The sequence below is a fragment of the Geotrypetes seraphini genome, chromosome 6, assembly GCF_902459505.1.
Source record: "Geotrypetes seraphini chromosome 6, aGeoSer1.1, whole genome shotgun sequence".
Classification (NCBI taxonomy): domain Eukaryota; kingdom Metazoa; phylum Chordata; class Amphibia; order Gymnophiona; family Dermophiidae; genus Geotrypetes; species Geotrypetes seraphini.
In genome coordinates this window covers 14,787,204-14,810,496 of record NC_047089.1, presented here as the reverse complement: position 1 = coordinate 14,810,496, position 23,293 = coordinate 14,787,204, and the positions used below count along the sequence as shown (strand labels likewise).

At 44.8% G+C, this 23,293-nt stretch overlaps 1 protein-coding gene across 1 annotated transcript in view; it reads left to right on the top strand.

Annotated features, from left to right (window-relative positions):
* Positions 1-302: 302 nt before the first annotated feature.
* The window catches only part of LOC117362334 (retinal guanylyl cyclase 2-like), a 61,206-nt gene continuing 38,215 nt past the window's right edge, over positions 303-23,293 (top strand). Inside the window, exons 1-5 of the mRNA XM_033948565.1 lie at positions 303-1,047; positions 15,973-16,274; positions 18,065-18,419; positions 19,500-19,584; positions 21,976-22,072. Coding sequence (XP_033804456.1) covers positions 303-1,047; positions 15,973-16,274; positions 18,065-18,419; positions 19,500-19,584; positions 21,976-22,072 — 1,584 coding nt within the window. The remainder of the gene's footprint in view (positions 1,048-15,972; positions 16,275-18,064; positions 18,420-19,499; positions 19,585-21,975; positions 22,073-23,293) is intronic.

Genomic DNA, 23,293 nt, shown 5'->3' with positions numbered 1-23,293 from the left:
AAATCTGGAACGCTCTTCTGGAGGCTGTTATAGGGAAAAACACCCTCCAGAGATTCAAGACAAAGTTAGACAAGTTCCTTTGACCTAAGGGCCGCCACGTGAGCGGACTGCTGAGCACGATGGACCACTGGTCTGACCCAGCAGCGGCAATTCTTATGTTCTTATGTTCATACAATATTCCAATTAGAAAGTATAATAATGAAGGTGACCAAAATGATATTTTTTTTCCACAGATGCAAATACGGCTAGAAACTTATGGGCACCTCAAGACTTCAGGTTGATTCTAACAAGCTATAGGGACAATGATTTATCTTCCTTCAAACTTTCAACTCTTTTTGTTGGTGATATCAAGGCACCTAGGGTCATACAAGTCAAGTGTTCAGAGATCAGACAGAACACTTTTATTCTCTATCTTCCTATGGTGGTTGCTTCTGGGAATATTAATGATTCCCTTACAAGTGCGCTGTGTGAATTTTACAGTGGGACTGCTGGGACCATGGAAATGTGACTCGTTATTTTCGAAAGCCTTGCCAGAAATGGCCGCCAAGTTAGCCATTGAGAGAATAAACAGTGATCCTTCTTTAGATCTGGGATATAGGCTCACATACGTGGTGCTTCAAGAAAATTGTGAAACCTCCAAAGCACTAGTTGAATTTACAGGGTATGAAAAAATGTCATCAGCATTCTTAGGGCCAGTGAACCCTGGCTATTGTGACGCTGCTTCACGTTTGGGTAAGAATTGGAATAAAGCAGTGTTTTCATGGGCATGTGTGAACTACGAGCTGGATAACAAGTACAGCTTTCCAACTTTTGCCAGGACCTTACCCGATCCAGCCAAGGTTTTATTCACTTTCATGAAGTACTTTAGATGGGCTCATGTGGGCATTATTTCTTCCAATGAAGATCTCTGGGTAGATACTTCATGGAAATTTGCCAGTGCTCTGCAAAGCCAAGGTCTACCAGTAGGTATGGTAACAGTTATAGGTGATGGGGACAAAGGCATTGAAATCACTCTCACACAAGTTAAAGAAATCCAAGACCTTAGAGGTAAGTTTTCTAAATACCGAACTTCATTCACTTGTGTTTCCTGTCACGTTTGAATACATAATTAAAATATTGGTGCACACATCAAAATGTGAAAAAATATTATCATAGGATCGTAAGACTATTGAGAAATCCAAACAAAGTCATAGGTCGGCATAGATCCTTAAATATAGTAATTAAACAATCAATTTTAAGAGTGCTTCATATTCCTCCCCCTATTTCAGTCGAGCCGCTGACAAGAAGGTTGTCAGCTGGCTAGGATCAAAGAAAACATATTTGTGGTGGTTTGACTTCCTGTCCCAGCCAATATAATTCTTAACTTTTTATTTTTATTTCTTTGTTATTTTCGCTGATTCTACATTTTGGACCCATTTTGAGGACTTGAGTTAAAGTTATGATAATTTGGGTTATTAGATTATAATCTGATTTTTAAATTTATTTCCTGTCTAACTTTATCTTTCTGTACAAGTGGATACTTGATATATTATTGAAAAATGATAAAAATGATTTTAAAAAAATATATAGTAATTAGGAATGCACATTCACTTGAAATATATGAAATGTCAAAATTCTGAGTCATTTCATGTTGGAAAATAAAATAAACAGAACACCCCCCACATCCTCCCCCCATACACACAAAACACCATTTTTGGTTTTCATGTGCTGTTAGTATTTCATACTCTTCAGAAAGAGTGTACACTCTCTTGAAAAAGTACACACTACTTGCAAAGACTGCCCACTCTTTCAGAGGAGGGTCCACTCTTTCCCGGCAGTGCATACATGTGCAAACCATTGCACCTTTGCGAACAGTGTGCAAATTCATGCACTTTCAGGAAAAAACACACACATTATTCCTAAAGAACTTGCAGTCTTTGGGGCTGATTCTAAAAACGGCACCTAATTCGGCCAGATAAGTCTAATGTTTTGGATATTCTATGTTTTCACGTGTTGGACATTTACACAAACATTTTCTCATTGCGCTCATGGGTAGAGGAAACAGTATGTGCAGCTAACTGAAAATTGAAGACTTTTCCCATGAGGGGGGGGGGGGTGAATAAGAATATAAAAATAGCCTTACTGGGTCAGACCAATGGTCCAGTAGCCTGTTCTCATGGTGGCCAAACCAGGTCACAAGTACCTAGCCAAAACCCAAGGCAGAGGTCCCCAAAGTCCCTCCTTGAGGGCCGAATCCAGTCGGGTTTTCAGGATTTCCCCAATGAATATGCATGAGATCTATGTGCATGCACTGCTTTCCATGCATATTCATTGGGGAAATCCTGAAAACTCGACTGGATTCGGCCCTCAAGGAGGGACTTTGGGGACCCCTGACCCAAGGTGTAGCAATATTCCTTGCAGTGGCTTCCCCCATGTCTTTCTCAAGAACAGACTATGGACTTTTCCTCCAGGAACTTGTCCAAACCTGTCTGATTTTTAGGACACCCACAGTGAATATGCATGAGATAAAATTGCATGCCTGATCTCCATTATATGCACATTTATCTCATACATATTCAATATGGATACAAGTGCATCTCCTAAGGATCAGATGTATGATAAAATTTTCCCTACAGGAAAAAAATGCAATAATGGCATTTTGAATGAAGAATGTGTAAAATCCACAGACTGCACCATATGCAGGGTACTATGTGTTCCGGTAATACTAGAAATCCAGATGAAGATGCAGGTGTTCGTACAGCTAAGCAGGTGAATTAGGAGGCCAAAATGTTCAAGCAATGGCTACCTTAAATCAAGAGCTATTTAGGTTAGGCTACAATGAGAATTACATTACATTACATTAGTGATTTCTATTCCGCTTGTGCCTTGCGGTTCTAAGCGGATTACAAATTAGAAGACTGGACATTTCCAGTAGCATTGCAGTACATAGAATCAAGAATGTGTCAAGTTACAATTGTTAGTCTGGACATTTCCAGGAGAAATTGAAAGCAAATAGTAGATAGTGATAGATTGTTTTGATGAATAGAAATAATACAGTCAGGATTCAGAAGTGTTGCTATGGTGGTGGTGGTGGTGGTGGTGGTCATGAGAGTATTTTCTAATACTATTGTGAGGTTATGATGATGGGAAATGTTTTTTGAAGAGATGAGTTTTGATTTCTTTTCGGAATACTTTAATGTCTATTGATTTGATCAGTAGATTGGAGATGGTAGTATCGATCTTTGCTGCCTGTGTCGATAAAAGGCTGTCGTATAGTTTATTTCGTCGTGTTCCATTGAGAGGGGGGTAAATGAATAGAATTAAACTAGCAACTGGTCTGCCTGACAATAGCTAGAAGTCCACATGGGAAACCGAATACAGGACTTGGACAGTGGTCATTCTAATATTGATATTAGGTGACATTCTTGAACAACCAAAGCTGTTTACATATTATGGACGAAAGATGTTTGCTAATGCAGTTTGAGATAAGTCTTTTTTTTATATCTGACCATTTTTCTTGTTCCACGATATCAAGAACTCTTTTGAAACTAAGCTGTTGCCTTTACAATTGTTTTAGATAGATTGGATTTCGATTCACACATCACGATGCACGAGACGAAGTGAATTTTTTGAAATGAATGAAATGAAAGTAAATTTATATATTTGTACGGAGTTTTTTTTCAAACCAGTGATGATACAGGTGGCTTAGGGCACGTGTGTAGTCCCGGCTGCCTGTGTATGAGGTTTGCTTTTCTCCGTTTTTGTATTTATTTTTTGAACATAAGAACATAAGAATCGCCGCTGCTGGGTCAGACCGGCGGTCCATCGCGTCCGGCAGTCCGCTCACGTGGCGGCCCCCAGATCAAAGACCTGTGCCCTATCCGAGACCAGCCCTACCTGCGTTCGTTCTGGTTCAGCAAGAACTTGTCCAACCTTGTCTTGAATCCCTGGAGGGTGTCCGTGACCTTTCTGATGTGGTATGAATGAGGCCCTTCTACTAAAATGATCATACAATACGTTTTAGTTTTATTTGTTTTGGACATATACGATTGCATCCCTTCAAATATTAGGCATGTGCTTTCTTTGTCACCAGTGGACTCACAATCTAAATTTTGAGCCTGTGGCAAGGTTAAGTGACTTGCCCAGGGTCACAAGAAGCCGCAGGTCCCCCAGTTCTTAGTCACTTACAAGAGACTTACAAGATCTTGAAGGGCATAGAGAAAGTGGAGAAGAACAGATTCTTCAAACTTTCGAAAACTACAAGAACGAGAGGGCATTCGGAAAAATTAAGAGGGGACAGATTCAGAACCAATTCTAGGAAGTTCTTCTTCATCCAAAGGATGGTGGACACCTGGAATGCGCTTCCAGAGGGTGTGATAGGACAGAGAACGGTATTGGGGTTCAAGAAGGGATTGGATGATTTTATGAAGGAAAAGGGGATTGAAGGGTATATAGATAGAGAACTACTATACAGGTCCTGGACCTGATGGGCCGCTGCATGAGCGGACTGCTGGGCGCGATGGACCTCTGGTCTGACCCAGCGGAGGCATTGCTTATGTTCTTATGTTATGTTAACTGCACCAACCATTAGGGTACTGAGCTTTATAGATCGAAATGGAAAGGAAAGGGTGCTGGGTGTGAATAGGACCATCCCAAGCCAGAAACATGCCCTATGGGACATGCTCTTGGACTCCCCCTGCTGCCCACTGCATCAAGGTTATTGTCAGGGTGCAATTTTGGTATCCCCATCTCCCATGTGCCTGCACGTGGCTTGCTTTGACCCTGTCTCTAAATGAAGTGGGTGTGAATCTTGTATCCTCGCCAGCCTAAGAGGGTAAGATGCATGAATGAATAAGAACATAAGAATGGTTCATAGACAACGGCGCGAAAGACAAAAGCGCGCGCCGACAATTGAGCGCAGCGCGCGCTGCCGCGCCGCTCTAAATTACAGTTTTTAGGGGCTCCGATGGGGGTTTTTGTTGGGGAACCCCCCCCCAGTTTACTTAATAGACATCGCACCGGCGTTGTGGGGGGGTTTGGGGGGTTGTAACCCTCCACATTTTACTATAAACTGAACTTTTTCCTAAAAACAGGGAAAAAGTGAAGTTTTCAGTAAAATGTGGGGGGTTACAACCCCCCAAACCCCCCCACAACGCGGCGCGATGTCTATTAAGTAAAGTGGGGGGATTCCCCCCACACCCCCCCCCCCGTCGGAGCGCTAAAAACAGTAATTTAGAGCGGCGCGGCGGCACGCACTGCGCTCAATTGTCTGGGCGTGCCTTTGTCCCGGCGCGCTTTTGACCTGACACCCATAAGAATAGCCTTACTGGGTCAGACCAATGGTCCATCTGGCCCAGTCTCCCGTCTGCGTGGAGGCTAAACCAAGTCACAAGTACCTGGCAAAAACCCAAAGAGAAGCAGCATTCCATGCTACATCCCATGTCTGTCTCAACAGCAGACCATGGACTTTTCCTCCAGGAACTCGTCCAAACCTTTTTTAAAACCAGCTACATTAACCGCTCTTAACCACATCCTCTGGCAACGCGTTCCAAAGCTCAACTATTCTCTGAGTGAAAAAATATTTCCTCCTATTAGTTTTAAAAGTATTACTCTGTAACTTCAAGTGTCCCCTCAGCTGTCTCTTTTCCAAGCTGAAGAGCCCTAACCTCTCTAGTCTTTCCTCAAACGAGAGGAGTTCCATCCCCTTTATCACCTCGGTTGCTCTTCTTTGAATTTTTTTCTAGAGCCGCTAGAACTTTTTTGAGATAAGGAGACCAGAACTGAATGCAACGCTCAAGGTGAAGTCACGCCATTGAGCGATATGGAGGTGTTCTAGCATTCTTAGTCTTGTTAGCCATCCTTTTCTAATTCTTAGCATCCTATATGACTTCTTGGCCACTGCCGCACATTGAGTGGAAGGCTTCGGCGTATTGTCTATAATGACGCCCAGGTCCTTTTCTTGAGCGGTGTTCCCTAGCATCTGATAACTATAATTTGGAATACTCTTCCCAATGCGCATCACTTTGCATTTGTCCACATTAAATTTCATCTGCCATTTGGACGCCAAGTCTTCCAATTTAGAGAATGACACGGTGACAAAATTCATCACCGTTCCCGTCCCCACGGATAACCGCGGGAAATAATCCCATGTCATTTTCTAGTGTCTATTTCAACCTCAGTCCTTCTACACCAGCATTCTTCAAAGCAAAGCTTGCGGGTCAGTGGTTGTGGCCATTCATACTCTGATTCTTATGGGAGCCAAGGATAATGAAGCCATTGTGACATCACTGATGTGATTGGCTCTTAGGCACTGGTGGAATGAGGCATTATGACATCACAATATCTGCTCTGGATACCAGAGACTGTCACTCTGTAGTGTCTGTTTCAACCTCAGTCCTTCTACACCAGCATTCTTCAAAGCAAAGCTTGCGGGTCAGTGGTTGTGGCCATTCATACTCTGATTCTTATGGGAGCCAAGGATAATGAAGCCATTGTGACATCAGCGATGTGATTGGCTCTTAGGCACTGGTGGAATGAGGCATTATGACATCACAATATCTGCTCTGGATACCAGAGACTGTCATTCTGTAGTGTCTGTTTCAACCTCAGTCCTTCTACACCAGCATTCTTCAAAGCAAAGCTTGCGGGTCAGTGGTTGTGGCCATTCATACTCTGATTCTTATGGGAGCCAAGGATAATGAAGCCATTGTGACATCACTGATGTGATTGGCTCTTAGGCATTGGTGGAATGAGGCATTATGACATCACAATATCTGCTCTGGATACCAGAGACTGTCATTATGTAGTGTCTGTCTCAACCTCAGTCCTTCTACACCAGCATTCTTCAAAGCAAAGCTTTCGGGTCAGTGGTTGTGGCCATTCATACTCTGATTCTTATGGGAGCCAAGGATAATGAAGCCATTGTGACATCACTGATGTGATTGGCTCTTAGGCACTGGTGGAATGAGGCATTATGACATCACAATATCTGCTCTGGATACCAGAGACTGTCATTCTGTAGTGTCTGTTTCAACCTCGGTCCTTCTACACCAGCTTTATTCAAAGCAAAGCTTGAGGGTCAGTGGTTGTGGCCATTCATACTTTGATTCTTCCCTCTCACCTTAAAGAATGACATGAAGATGGTTTCCCGCGGTTATCCGCGGGGACGGGGACGGTGATGAATTTTGTCACCGTGTCATTCTCTATTCCAATTTCCTAAGGTCTTCCTGTAGTTTTAACAGCAAGCTCTTAACGAATGCGTTTTAACAACTTTGAACTGGTCCTTGCCTGATTTCACCTAAGCTTCAGAGTCCAAAAATGCTACAGTAATGCACGATGGGAAGGTTTCCAACTCTCCGTTCAACTGTGCCCTAACAATAATTTCATTTTCTCAGGAAAGCCATAAATCCCTTAATGGTGTGACCTGCTTTTAGTAGCGAACATAAATTAGCCCTAAAAGTTTACACTGCCACCCCCGCTGACATATGACACAGCCTGCCACCCGTAGCACTGAGATAAAGTTAATGTTCTTATCAATGATTAACAAATAAATCAGGTCTGTAGACCAGTGACCGCTAATTATTTACTGTTATCGTCATTTAATGTTAAGCTGACTTATATGACTTCTTTATATGTTAGAAAACAGAATTCCCGATAGCCAATCTAACTGCAAATGTTTACTTTGCAATAGATGTTACACCCATAAAAATGTGTTCCAACTTTCGGTGCCTTGTCCACATGACTTTATTTGATCTAGAATTACATATGTTTTCTTTCTGATACTGTGTAAACCAGGAGTAGGCAATTCCGGTCCTCGAGAGCCGGAGCCAGGTCATGTTTTCAGGATCTCCGCCCTGAATATGTGTGAGATGGGTTTGCATGCGCTGCCTCCTCGAGATGCAAATCAATCTCATGCATATTTATTGTGGAGATCCTGAAAACCTGACCTGGCTCCGGCTCTCGAGGACCGGAATGGCCTACCCCTGGTGGAAACCGTGATGTACATTGTGAGCATTCCAGCTTCACACTCCTTCTCAGGCTCTCATTTGTTGTTTGCAGGACTGGCTACTGCCTCCTATAGGGAGGATGTGTCCGTCCCCCCGCCCTCCCCCGGATTCTATATATGGCACTCAAAATTCTTTTCAGAAATTCGGGTGTAGACCCAATTTCAGCATACAATTGAATTGATTTATTTACAAAATGTGTATTCTGTACGATCTTTTTCATTCCAGCTCAGGGGTGTCAAAGTCCCTCCTCGAGGACCACAATCCAGTCGGGTTTTCAGGATTCCCCCAATGAATAGGCATGAGATCTATTTCAGTGGTTCCCAACCCTGTCCTGGAGGAACACCAGGCCAATTGGGTTTTCAGGCTAGCCCTAATGAATATGCATGAAGCAAATTTGCATGCCTATCACTTCCATCATATGCAAATCTCTCTCATGCATATTCATTAGGGCTAGCCTGAAAACCCGATTGGCCTGGTGGTCCTCCAGGACAGGGTTGGGAATCACTGATCTATTTGCATGCATTGCTTTCATTATTTGCTAATAGATCTCATGCCTATTCATTGGGGAAATCCTGAAAGCCCGACTGGATTGCGGCCCTCGAGGAGGGACTTTGACACCCCTGTATCTAGTTCTAGGCAGATCCCTAGTATTTACACATGTCTGTAGTACACAACAAGAATTTTATTAAATAACTAGTATTTTAGCCCGTTATATTAACGGGTGCTAGAATATATGTCTGTCTGTATTTATTTCCCTCTCTCTCTCTCTCTGTCCAGCTGTCTTTCTTTCTGTCTGTCTCTCTCCCTGGCCCCCTTTGTCTGTCTGTCTTTCTGTGTCTCTCCCTGTCCCTGTATCTTTCTTCTTTTCTTTCTGTCTCCCTTCCTCCCGCTGGTGGTAGAATATATGTCTGTCTTTCTTTCTGTCTCTCTCCCTCCCTGGCCCCCTTTGTCTGTCTGTCTTTCTGTCTCTCCCCCTCCCTGGCCCCCTTTGTCTGTCTTTCTTTCTGTCTCTCTCCCTCCCTGGCCCCCTTTGTCTGTCTGTCTTTCTGTCTCTCTCCCTGCCCCTGTCCCTGTGTCTTTCTTCCTATCTCCTTCCCTACTTCCCTGTCCAGCCGCAGCATTCCCTCTCCCTCCATTTACCGCGAGAGGAGCCTGCATGGACCTAACAGCCCGAGCCCCCAGCAGTGTAACTTCCTGGCGGCTCTTCTCACAATTGCCGCCTTCTCCGACGCAGGAGCGGCTCGTGAGAGGAGCCGCTGCAGCGTCTTTGAAGTTAAAAAAAAGAAACTTTGGCCCGGCTCCATGCTCGTCCGCCGCAGCCAGCAGCCACCACGGCCTACAGCTGCCGCGGCCGACATCGCCTTCTTCCGCCTGGATATCCGAATGGGACTGCTCTACCTCATCCTCTATCTTGGTAAGGGATTCGGTAACTCTTTCCCTTTGTCTTGTAACCAACAGCAATACCTTACCTAGCATCTCGGCTAAAGGCCCCGCTAACCCATTCTATCTCACCTTGTGTAAAGCCTTGAGCAAGATGGATTCCGCCTTCATTTTGGAGGTTAAGTTCTCTGTAGTTTTTATGAAAGACTTATCGTGCCTTTTCTTATTTTCTCTCTCGCCTTAACCGCAGCTGGCAGTGCTGGTGAGGGTGGAGGGTTTTCAAAGGTTCAGCGACGGCAGTGCTGGGGGGGGGGGGTTTGAAAAGCCGTCGGTCGTGAAGTATGCCGCCTACATGCTTCATGGCCGACGGCTTTTCACGACTTTAAAAACTTAGCTGCTCCTACTGTTCGCCTTGGCAGGAGAGAGAGATTCGCGCGCATGCGCACTCCTACCTGAGGTGCCCTACATCTCACGGAAAACGGACGCACGCAGGTGGGAGTGCGCATGGGCGGCTTAGTCTTTTATTATATTAGATAGGTTAGAAGACCTTTCAGAGCCATATTCTATAAATTGCGCCATAAGTTAGACGGCCTACCACTGCCTAACCTGTTTTAATTGGCTTTAACTGTTGTGGTAATAGACCACGTTGTTTAAAAACAAAAAAGCCCCCCCAGGACACCCACCCACACATACACACTCTGGAAGAAACAGAGCAAAACAGTGTAACACGTACCGAAAAAGGCTTACCATAAGACACGCTAACGCATCTTGCAGTAGTTTTCCTGCTTGTTGTGCTAATTACGCACTACATATTGTTTTGATTTATTTTGGGGAGGGGACGCGGAATGGGTGGGGGACGTGTTATCCAGCTAACATTCTCAAATTGCTGCAAGCTGACTGGCTATTGTGGGGTTAACATCAGAGCTCTTAGCGCCTCTTAAATAGGAGGCCGTAAGGTCCTGATTCTATTTTTAAAAACCCTCCTCAAGTTAACATAGTAACATAGTAGATGACGGCAGATAAAGACCCGAATGGTCCATCCAGTCTGCCCAACCTGATTCAATTTAAATTTTTTTTAAAAAAAATTTTTTTCTTCTTAGCTATTTCTGGACAAGAATCCAAAGCTTTACCCGGTACTGTGCTTGGGTTCCAACTGCCGAAATCTCTGTTAAGACTACACCCTTAACTTATAAACCCCCTCTTTTACTAAGGCTGACGTGTCCATTATATTATATGGATGAACCCTGCTTCCAAAGCCTTCCATCCCCGTGGGAGTCCCGTGGACCAGAGGAGTGTCCCCGTGGAAGTCCCATGGGTTAGGGGGGATTCCCGTGATCCCCGTTCCTGTGCAGACCTCTAGTTCAAGCCAGCCCAACACAATCACAGTTTATAAGTTAGGTATATAGCTCAGTGCATCAAACCAATCTAGGTGCCTAACTTAATTTTCTTAATTGGCTTAATTGGAGCTGATAATTGAAACACCATTAAAAAAAAAACAATTAAAAAAATTAGAGCTCCGACACTCACAGGAATTTGGAGTATTTAACTTGCCGGCCTGAAGTAGTAACCTCTACCACTGTTTAGTAAAACCCAGCGATAATTAGCCGGTAGGCGCCTACCACTTCAAGGTAGTTGTCTACATCAGCGGTTCCCAACCCTGTCCTGGGGGACCACCAGCCAGTCAGGTTTTCAGGATATCCCTAATGAATATGCATGAGAGAAATTTTGCATACCTGCCACTTCCACTATATGCAAATCTCTCTCATGCAAATTCATTACATAACATACATTTAGAAGAAGAGAACTAATACATATATGCGCGTACCATTAATAATTTATTAATCAACCTTACTTTTTTCATGAATATTATAAATATATTGACTCTACCACCCTCTGACTTATAACAAACACCTATTTCAACAGACAACCCAGGCAAATGCCCTGGTTGCTCCGAAAACTTGGATAATCAGTTCCACATTGTCCAGTGTTTTATTTGCCAAACTGGTGCTTCATGAATTAAACTCCCGCTTTCATGATAAGATCTTGTTCTCTCTGGAATAACAACTGACAAAATGTTCAAGCCAGCCCAACACAATCTTGCGTTTCGCCACACAGGTGTCCTCAGGAGCTGAAGCCACTTCAGGTTTTCACTGTATTTTTCTCTCTCTCTAATCACATTTATTAATCATGCAGCTTAGGCTCCAGAGGGGAGACTGGTTTTTGAGCCTAAGTTGCAGTTGCTGCAAGATTAACAAATGTGATTACAGAGAGAAAAATACAGTGAAAACCTTGAGTGGCTTCAGCTCCTGAGGACACCTGTGTGGCGAAACGCAAGATTGTGCTGGGCTGGCTTGAACTAGAGGTCTGCACAGGAACGGGGATCAAGGGAATCCCGTGGGGGTCCCGCGGGAATCCCCCCTAATCCATGGGACTTCCATGGGGACACTCCTCTGGCCCACGGAACTCCCACGGGGATCCCCCTCTAGCCAACGGGACTCCCACGGGGATGGAAGGCTTTGGAAGCAGGGTTCGTCCATATAATATAATGGACACGTCAGCCTTAGTAAAAGAGGGGGTTTATAAGTTAATTACCTGAACAGAAAACAAAAAAAGGGTTCCACCAAAGAGATTCCACAAGGAAAACAGCAGCGCAAACACAAAAGAAACTGTGGAACTGATGATTCTGTCAGAAGTAATTGCTGCTTTTTATAGGGACGGGCGGGGATGGAGGCAATTCCTTGTAGGGCTGGGTGGGGACGGAAAGGATCCTGGCGGGGACGGAAAGGATCCTGGCGGGGACGGAAAGGATCCTGGCGGGGACGGTGGGGATGGAGAGGATCCTGACGGGGACGGGTGAGGACGGAGAGGATCCTGACGGGGACGGGTGGGGATGGAGAGGATCCTGGCAGGGACGGGTGGGGACGGAGAGGATCCTGGCAGGGACGGGTGGGGACGGAGAGGATCCTGGCGGGGACGGGTGAGGACGGAGAGGATCCTGACGGGGACGGGTGAGGATGGAGAGGATCCTGACGGGGACGGGTGGGGATGGAGAGGATCCTGGCAGGGACGGGTGGGGATGGAGAGGATCCTGGCAGGGACGGGTGGGGACGGAGAGGATCCTGGCGGGGACGGGTGAGGACGGAGAGGATCCTGACGGGGACGGGTGAGGACGGAGAGGATCCTGACGGGGACGGGTGGGGACGGAGAGGATCCTGGCGGGGACGGGTGAGGACGGAGAGGATCCTGGTGGGGACGGGCGGGGATGGGTGGGATTTCTGTCCCCGCGCAACTCTCTAGCTTGAACATTCTGTCAGTTGTTATTCCAGAGAGAACAAGATCTTATCATGAAAGCAGGGGTTTAATCCATGAAGCACCAGTTTGGCAAATAAAACACTGGACAATGTTCGGGGCAACCAGGGCATTTGCCTGGGTTGTCTGTTGAAATAGGTGTTTTTATAAGACAGAGGGTGGTACATTCAATCTATACAATAAAACCCTAATCGGCACATGCGCACTCCTATCTGCGTGTTCCGTATGTCCGTGGCAGGCAGGAGTGCGCATGCGCACTTAGCTGTGGCAGTGGCCCATTGACGGAGGCAGGAAACACACAGCTACTCCCCCATCACCAGAGAAACGTCGCTATGGCTGGCTGGCAATGAGGAGGTTGTTGGGAAGCGGGCAGGTGCTGACAGCGTGCAACGAATTGGCGCTCGGGGGCAAGGAAAATGGGAGATGGGCCTTAATGGCTGCAAATACCGAATTCTACTGTATGGGAGAATGGGGGGGGGGGGTAGAAATGAAAGGTTCTACTGCACAGGGGGATGGGAGGCAGGCAGGCTGGCTTCGGGGGGAGGGTGTGGGTGGAACAAAGTCTAAAAGGCATTGAGGGGGGCATTGGAAAGAGGCACTGGGGGCACTAAGGACATAGGAAGGGGCACTAAGGACACAGGAAGGAGGCACTGGGGGCACTTAGGACATAGGAAGGGGCACTGAGGGCACTAAGGACACAGGACAGAGGCACTGGGGGCACTAAGGACACGGGAAGGAGGCACTGGGGGCACTAAGGACATAGGAAGGAGCACTGAGGGCACTAAGGACACAGGACAGAGGCACTGGGGGCACTAAGGACATAGGAAGGGGTACTGAGGGCACTAAGGACACAGGACAGAAGCATTGGGGGCACTAAGGACACGGGAAGGAGGCACTGGGGGCACTAAGGACACAGGAAGGAGCACTGAGGGCACTAAGGACACAGGACAGAGGCAATGGGGGCACTAAGGACATGGGAAGGAGGCACTGGGGGCACTAAGAACATAGAATGGGACACTAAGGACATGGAAGGAGGCACTGGGGGTATTAAGGACATACTAAGGACATAGGATGGGACAAAGAAAAAAAAACCCCAGACAGACAGACATCTACTCTAGCACCCGTTAATGTAACGGGCTTAAACACTAGTATATTTATAATATTTATGAAAAAAGTAAGGTTGATTAATAAATTATTAATGGTATGTGCATTAGTTCTTCTAGATGTATGTTATAAGGTTAAACAAAAAATAGAGGACGATTTGTATTTGAATTCGTCCGTCAGCAGTATTGATTGGGATTCCGACTGGCTGGTGGTCTCCCAGGAGTTACATCAAGGCACCCACCAGTAAGTCGGTGTAGTTAGGGGCAGATTCAGGGCAGAGTTTGAGCGTGGTTTTGACTTAGACGCCCTCATTTAGGCCAAGAAAACCCTGGCCTAAACGGCACCTAGGAACGCTCACGCACCGCTATGCGCAGATCTGTAAACGGCACCTAGTGGATGATTGACAACCGTGCTGAATAGCACCTAGGAGTTAAACGCCAGAGTGCTCCCGCGTTATTTTCAGCTGCCGCATGCTAGCGACATTAGCACACGACCTGAAAATATATATCTATTTTTTTAAACTGAAAAACCCTTTTTTAGGGGCACGTTAGAAAATAGGTTTATCACACAGGAAAGTCCTGTGTTAGAATGTTCTAAGCCCATTTTGTAGCGCTGCCGCTTCTACTCCGTGCTGTACATTCAACATGTAATAGATGGTTCCTGCTCAGAAGAGCTTACACTCTAATTAGGACAGACAGAACAAATGGGGCAGGTAGGGTTTGGGGAGTTTCTGGCAGAGAGAATAATAGGTATCATTCGGTGATCCTCGCTTTGCTTGCGTAGCTGTGTGGGTGATGAGAATAAATACCAGGATTTGGCGCAGTAGTAGATTTAAAATACACTGGAGAAAATATTTCTTCACACAGTGTGTAATTAAACTCTGAAATTCATTGCCGGAGAATGTGATGAAATCAGTTAGTTTAGCGGGGTTTTAAAAAGGTTTGGATAATTTGTTAAAAGAGAAGTCCATAAGCCATTATTGTACTGACTTGTGGAAATCCACTTCCTAGGATAAGCAGCATAAAATCTGGGATCTAGCGAGGTGCTTGGGACCCGGCTTGGCCACGGTTGGAAACAGGATACTTGACTTGATGGACCGTCAGTCTGTCCCAGTAGGGCAATTCTTATGTTCTTATGCGAGCCAAGTATAGGACAATCAAGCCATTGTGACATCACTGCTGAGGTTGACTCTTAGGCATTGGTGGAATGAGGCATTATGACATCACAATCTCAGCTCTGGAATGTTGCTACTCTTTGAGTGTCTGGCAGGCACTTGGGACCTGCGTAGGCCACTGTTAGAAACAGGATGCCAGGCTTGATGGACCTTCGGTCTGTCCCAGTATGGCAGTTCTTATGTGAACCAAGCATAGGTCAGTGAAGCCATTGTGACATCACTGCTGAGGTTGACTCTTAGGCATTGGTGGAATGAGGCATTATGACATCACAATCTCAGCTCTGGAATGTTGCTCTCATTGATGTTCCGGAATCTTGCTATTCTTTGAGATGCTGGAATGTTGCTACTCTTTGGGTTTCTACCAGGTACTTGAGACCTGGGTTAGCCACTGTTGGAAACAGGATTCTGGGCTCGATGGACCTTCGGTTTGTCCCAGTATGGCAATTCTTATGTTCTTATGCATTTTCATTTCCATGCCTGACAGGGATTAGACATGAGTATTTTCACCTACATCTAAAGTTAGAGGCAAAAATGACAAGCTAGTATTAAGAACATAAGAGCAGCCTTACTGGGTCAGACCAATGGTCCATCAAGCCCAGTAGCCCATTCTCACGGTGGCCAATCCACCAAGGTGTAGCCACATTCCATGCTACCGATCCAGGGCAAACAGTGGCTTCCCCCATGTCTCTCTCAATAACAGACTATGGACTTTTCCTCCAGGAACTTGTCCAAATCGTTCTTAAAACCAGCTACACTAAAGTTAGAGGCAAAAAATGACAATCTAGTATTCTATAAAGACAATTCCGCACGAGACTGCCATTATAGAATTTGCACTTAGGTCTAGATTCCATAAACAGGGCTGTCGGCGGCGGCTGTCTTAACAACTGCCACCGATCGTGTGTCAATCATGCCATGGCTCGAGGACCCCACTAATAGTGGAGGACTTTTCTTTTCCCACGATGCGTCTCTCTCCTTTCTGTGTGAAAAGTAAACTATAACTCTATCCTTTGTCTGCTTTAGTTATAGTTTTGTGCATGCATTCTGCGCTGATTGGAGGGGAAGAACAGGCCGCCCTTCTTACCAAAGCCCATGAGATGGGGCTGACGGACGGAAGGTATGTCTTTGTGCCGTACGACGCTCTGCTGTACAGTCTCCCTTACAAAAACAATTCGTTGTACGCTCTTCACAACAACAGCAAGCTCCGCCAGGCATATGATGCTGTGCTGACAATCACAATGGAGTCGGGGGAAAAGTCCTTTGACGAGGCATTCATGGAGGGCAAAGAAGAAGGGAGAATAAAAACCATCTTGGAACCTCATCAGGTGAGTGCCGTCACCTTTCTTTAGGATTATTGCTTGGCTTACTAGGGGCACCTAAAACTGACACACAGTCTGCATGTAGGCGTTTCAGGAGTTCCGGTGATGGAGAATACACATTTACACCCTTTTTGGGAAGGGTGGACATTTATGCATGGACATTTGAGCATGGACATATAATGTTGGGCCGGTGACGGGACAAAAGCACGCGAGACTTTGCAGCGCAGCCAATTCGGCGCAAGACCCCAGCGCACCGCATAAAAAGTTACTTATAAAGAGCTCCGACCGAGGGGGGGGAACCCCCCATTTTACTTCATACTCTTCGCGCTGCCGTTGGGGGAGGGGGTGTGGGGGGTGCAACCCCCCACGTTATAGAGAAAACTTAACTTTTTCCTATAAAATCGGGAAAAAGTTGTTTACTCTATAATGGAGGGTTCCAACCCCCCCAACCCCCCCCCAACGGCAGCGCAAAGAGTATGAAGTAAACTTTTTCCTAAAAAAATTGGGAAAAAGTTAAGTTTACTCTATAATAGAGGGTTCCAACCCCCCCAACCCCCCCAATGGCAGCGCAAAGAGTATGAAGTAAAGTAGGGGGTTCCCCCCCATACACCCCGCGTCGGAGCTCTTTAAAAGTAACTTTTTAGGCGGCGCGCTGGGGTCTTGCGTCGAATTGTCTGCGCTGCAATATTGGCGCGCTGAAGTCCCACGCGCGAATGACTATGAACCGTTGGGCCCCTATGTTGTCTTTACAGAGCATGCTTAAAATATGCACTTTTTGGGACTTCTCACATAGGCATCCTATCATTAAACAATTTCCCCCCTCCCCTGTGGCTTTAAAAGTTGTTCTCCCCATGTTTAGATTTAGAAAGTGCATAAGAATAGCCTTACTGGGTCAGACCGATGGTCCATCCAGCCCAGTATCCCGTCTTCACGGAGGCCAATCCAAATCACAAGAGCCTGGCAAAAACCCCAAATAGTAGCAGATTCTGGAACCCCAAAAAGTATCAAGATTCCGTGCAGAATCTCAAAGAGTAGCAAGATTCCTGAATCCCACATAGTAGCAAGATTCCATGCGGAATCCCCAAATAGTAGCAGCATTCCATGCCACGGATCCAGGGCAAGCAGTAGCTTCTCTCATGTCTGTCTCAACGGCAGACTATGGACTTTTCCTCCAGGAACTTGTCCAAACTTTTTTTCTAAAACCATCTACATTAACCACTCTTGCCACATTCCCTGGCAACGCGTTCCAGAACTTAACTATTTTCTGAGTGAAAAAATTATTTCCTCCTATTGGTTTTAATAGTATTTTTCTGTAACTCCGTCCAGTGTCCCCTAGTCTTTGTAAATCTTGATGCAGTAAAAAATCGATTCACTTGTATCCGTTCTACTCCACTCAGGATTTTGTAGGCTTCAATCATATCTCCCTTTAGCCGTCTCTTTTCCAAGCTGAAGAGCCCTAACCCTTTTTAGTCTTTCCTCAAACGAGAGGCGTTCCATCCCCTTTATCATCTTGGTTGCTCTTCTTTGAACCTTTTATAGGGCCGTTATATCTTTGTTTTGAGATAAGGAGAGCAGAACTGAATGTGATACTCAAGGTGAAGTTGCATCATTGAGCGATACAGAGGCGTTATAACATTTTTTTGTCTTGCTTACCGTCCCTTTTCTAATAATTCCTAGCATAAAATCAGTCTGCATTTTTCCCATTTGGAGAAGCAATTGGAATGGACCAGCTGAAAGATGGATTAATAAAAGAGTGATAACACAACGGTGTTAAACCATATTTCTTCTCTTCACAGGTCTCTCCACTCTTTGGAACAATCTATAATTCAATTTACCTTTTAGCTAACGCTATAAATAATGCCAGGGCACATGGTGCCTGGGTTACAGGAACAAATTTGGCAAAATATACCAAAAACCTTGATTTTGCTGGATTCAACCAAAGAATGTGTACGGATGAAATGGGCAACGGGCTGAGCAACTTCGTGGTGCTGGACACCGATGGCCAAGTGAACCAGCTTTTCCGAACCTACTTGGTGGACCTGTCCTCTAATTTGGTGCTTTTTTTAGGAAAGACTATACATTTCCCCGGAGGCGTTCCCCCTCCTGCGGATTCCGGCTGTTGGTTTGATCCAGCCACGCTCTGCATAGGAGGTAACCCCCCCCCCCTCTGTGGATTTCTGTTGATATTGGTTATGGGAAGAAAGCAGGGGAAGGAGGACCAACAAAGTGCAAGTTGGCATTTTGCTTAGCAAAAGAATTTCAAGGGTCGTTCTGAAGCTGAACGGTTCTTGAAATAAAGTGTAGGAAAATGTGCACTAACTGCTAGGAACATTTCCAGCATCTTTCCATACGCCACATTGACTAATCTGTGCACGACAATTGTGCCCCGACAATTGTGCACACGGACAAGTGCACGCATGACAAAGCTGTCCCGTCAACTGCGCCCCCCTGAAATCTGCCATAAGTGGATATCTGGAAGGCCCTGATTTGCTCAGACTCCTCAGGCCCCTCCCATGGGAGGGGCCTGAGGAGTCTGAGCAAATCAGGGCCTTCCAGATAGGGGGTCCCATGATCATCATGTAAACCTTACCCTAATACTAGATACCAAGTGAATCTTTTAAGTGTAGTGGGGGGATTCCCCCCTCAAAAAAGAGGGTTACTCTGTAACCCTCGAAAAGACAAAATAGTATTCAATTGTCGGAGTGCATTTGACGGGTCATCTCCCATACAGTGACTGGACAGAAAATTATTTCATCATTTAGAAAGCGCAGGTGCGGATGCAGCAGCATGGATGCACCTGCTGGTTCCTGTTTCAAAGGCAGTAAGTGGACTTGTGCTATATATGCGGTGATAGCTCATGATCAGTAGCGTGGGAACGGGGGTGGGTGGGGCTGTCCACCCCGGGCACTGTCTTAGCCTCCTCTGTGCCCCCTGCACCTTCCCTGCCCCCCCACTGCGGTGCGTGTATGCCGCTTCCCTTCCCTGCCTCCAGCTCTACTGCCGCCAGCAGGGGGTGCTGCATCAATTTGTTCTTTCAGTCACTGGGGACAGGCAGGCTCCCCTGGAGCCCTGCAGAGCTTGCCTATCCCTTGCAATTGAACGAGCGATACTGAAGCAGCAGTGCACCGGAAGGAACATAGTGGAGGACTCCTGCTCAGCTTGTAGGGAACACTACTATTAACCCTTTCACACGCTAAGTTCCACTTACGGTCTGTTCCTTTCATTGCGCAGGTATTAAGCCTTCCACTGTGATCCTGGTTTTTAGCCTGGTATTTGGTGTGGTACTGTTCGCTGTAGGGGTATCCTATCTAATCAGGTAAAAAATCTTGTTGAATGTTTTTCTTAATTGATATGTTCAAAAACAGACTGAAATAAATAATAATTTAAAAAAAAAAGTCTACCAGAGATAGAGGATAGAAACCTAAATGTTGAATGGTAGAGGGATATTTTATATCAGACATACTTATAAAGTTATATTTTCCCTCTGCCAATCTCTGTAACATGCTGTCCCCTCACTTTCTGCATTTTGCAATTCGCTGATTGTCCAACATTATTCCTTGGGCTGCATACATGAGACTTAAATTGCATACTTAAGATTCATATTTTCCTTATAACTATTTCTTGTTAATAAGTTGTACCCTCACTACTTGCATTCTGTAATTTGCTTCATTCTGCAATTCGCCTTATTGTCCAGCTCTATTCCTTGGGTTGCATACATGAAACCTATACTACCTACTTAAGATTCATATTTTCCTTTTATCTATTTCTTATGTAATAAGTTGTACCCCCACTTCCTGCATTCTGTAATTCGATGATTGTCCAGCCTTCTTTGATGTGAACCGCCTAGAAGTCATTCGACTGCGGCGGTATAGAAGAATAAAGTTATTATCATTATTATTATTATTATTGCAAAATGCAGGATAAATAAAACAATCAGAAAACAAACAAAGAAGAAATGTTAGTCCGCATCCTGATACTAATAGTTACTGTTAGTACTTTTGACTCCTAACTCCTCTCACCTTGGGTTCTGCATCCCCAACCCTATATGCCATGTCTGTCTGTCCAAGTTAGATTGTAAGCTCTTCCGAGCAGGGACCATCTATAAATGTCAGCGAAACTCTTGGAGAGTTCTTTCAACTCCTAACTTCTCTCTCCTTGGGTTCTGTAACCCCAACTCTTTATGCCATGTCTGTCTGTCCAAGTTAGATTGTAAGCTCTTCTGAGCAGGGACCGTCTATAAATGTCAGCCCACCTCTTGGAGAGTTCTTTCAACTCCTAACTTCTCTCTCCTTGGGTTCTATAACCCCAACTCTATATGCCATGTCTGTCTGTCCAAGTTAGATTGTAAGCTCTTCTGAGCAGGGACCGTCTATAAATGTCAGCCCACCTCTTGGAGAGTTCTTTCAACTCCTAACTTCTCTCTCCTTGGGTTCTGTAACCCCAACTCTATATGCCATGTCTGTCTGTCCAAGTTAGATTGTAAGCTCTTCTGAGCAGGGACCGTCTATAAATGTCAGCCCACCTCTTGGAGAGTTCTTTCAACTCCTAACTTCTCTCTCCTTGGGTTCTGTAACCCCAACTTTATATGCCATGTCTGTCTGTCCAAGTTAGATTGTAAGCTCTTCTGAGCAGGGACCGTCTATAAATATCAGCCCACCCTAAGTAGTAGTATTTCATTAGTATAGCCAGAAGATCTGAAGGAAAGGAAACCAACACTGATCCTCAAAGAAAATGAGGGGAGCTGTGGTGATCTTTCACCTTTCACGGCTCATTTTCAAAAAAAGACAAATGTCTAAGGGGTCCTTTTATCAAGCTGCGGTAGGGGGGTTTAACACGCGTAATACCACACGTTAAACCGCCTGCCGTGTTAGCCGCTAACGCCTGCATTGAGCAGGCGTTAGTTTTTTAAGCCGGCCGTGGGGGTTCACGCGTGATGAAATGTCCGACGCGCTAACCCCACTAGTGCGGCTTGATAAAAGGAGCCCTCTAAGACGGCATAAGCCGGCACTTGGGCGTCTTACTAGTCAAAATGTCCAAGTGGGCATTTTCGAAACTGAATTTCTAGACATCATTCTGGTTGGTTTTTTTCTCCATCGCATCTAAATCTTAGGGAGGCGTGTTCTAAATTGCCTCGACTACTGCAATTCTGTCTTGGCTGGGGAATTATATGCGCATCGGAGGGTAAGTTAGGTGAGCTGTACATTCTTAGGGTAGGCGTCAGTACTGGAAGAGTGAGGTATACAAGAGAGACGATGCATTTAAAATTCATAAAACCCATAAGTATGATACTTTGCTCTTAAACCCACACAGCCCCCCCCCCCAATCCCTTACTCCCTCCCCATCCCCATCCCTCTCTGACTACGAGACGTGTGTTATCTTTATATGCTTGGTCTTGGAATGTATAGTCATTAATTTTAATTTATGGAGTTCATTTCTATTTCTATTTCATATTTTATTGTACATTGCTTAGATGTGGTCGTACCATGATTTTAGTGATAAATAAAATTTTTAATAATTTTAATAATTTTTAATGGAGGGGAGGTGGAATTGGACAGTTGGGTGGGTGTCCCTATTCCAAACAATTAAAATGATTAAGGATAATATATGATTTGCCGGAGCAGGGATCTTGAACTGGTTATTCTTGTTCCATTTACATATCGGTTTCAATCAATAAAAAAATGTGATTTGTGGTTTCCGGTTCTTTCAGACATAGTCTTCTGAAAATCCAGTTGGTCAAGGGACCCAACAAAATATTGTTAACTCTGGAAGATCTCACTTTCATAAACCCTAAACTGAGTATCAAGGTAAGTTCTTGGGTCCAAATCTCGTTGGAAGAAAAAGAAATAAAGAACTTCAGTTTACTGTTGTTAACATTTACAAATATGGAAGAAAAATTTATGAAGGAAAGATAGACAAATATGATACTATTTGGTGGTTATTTTGGCCCTACATATTATTCAAGACAGTAGCGAAGATTTGTTGGGAAATTTGGGGGAGGGGATAAAAAAACGCTAACATTTCAATGCCAAATATGTATGTAAATGTAACATTTACTTGGAGGCTAGGTGGATCGTAAGCAGTGCTCACACTTATGCGCATAACTTAGAGAATATTATTCATGTAAATCTTATGCATATTTCATCTGTTGTCTATTATGCTCGTATTTCATAAAGGAAACTTAGCACCTACTTTCCTATATAGAAAAGACGATTAATTGTCGTCAAGTTGATGCTAGCTCTTGGCGACCATACTGTATACTGTAGATTGAGTTTCTCCAGAACTTCCTGTTTTCTGTTTGTGTGTGGAGGTTTTTTAATAGACCGTTTATTGTTCCCCTTGATTGTGTCAATGTCCTATATAGAATAAGCGCCTACCTACACATTAATCTCCCTTTATGCTACAAAAGTCCATTTTGGTCCACCATAAGCACTCATTGTGTAATAAATGGACAATAGAGGTGTGAAATCTACTGTCAACTTTACATTTTTTACTGTTGTCATTGGCCTGGAGAGTAAATAAATAGCTTTTAAAATGGAAGCAGACAGTTGTTTCCTTCACCCATAGGGAAGGTATTATGTGGGTAATTCTATAAATGAAGTGCTAATGTCTATACTTGGGTTACACCCGTAAATGTTTATAATATTGCCATAAGACATGTATGTATGTACTTATACGAGAAGCTCAGGCAGAGGACCATGTTGAAATGTGAATCAATTAGGGAATTAGTATAGGTGTAGGGAGGGGGGATGCAAAAGACCACCCACAGATTTTCATTACCTCGAAAGACATTACAAATCTATGTAGATCAACTATGCCTATACACTTTGAAAGTCTAATTTGCATGCATGATTTTTCTTCCTTGACCTTCTCATCCCCCAAACATCCACTTTTTCTTAGGTCTAACACAGGGGTAGGCAATTCCGGTCCTCGAGAGCCAGAGCCAGGTCAGGTTTTCAGGATGTCCACCATGAATATGTATGAGACGGATTTGCATGCACTGCCTCCCTGAGATGCAAATCTATCTC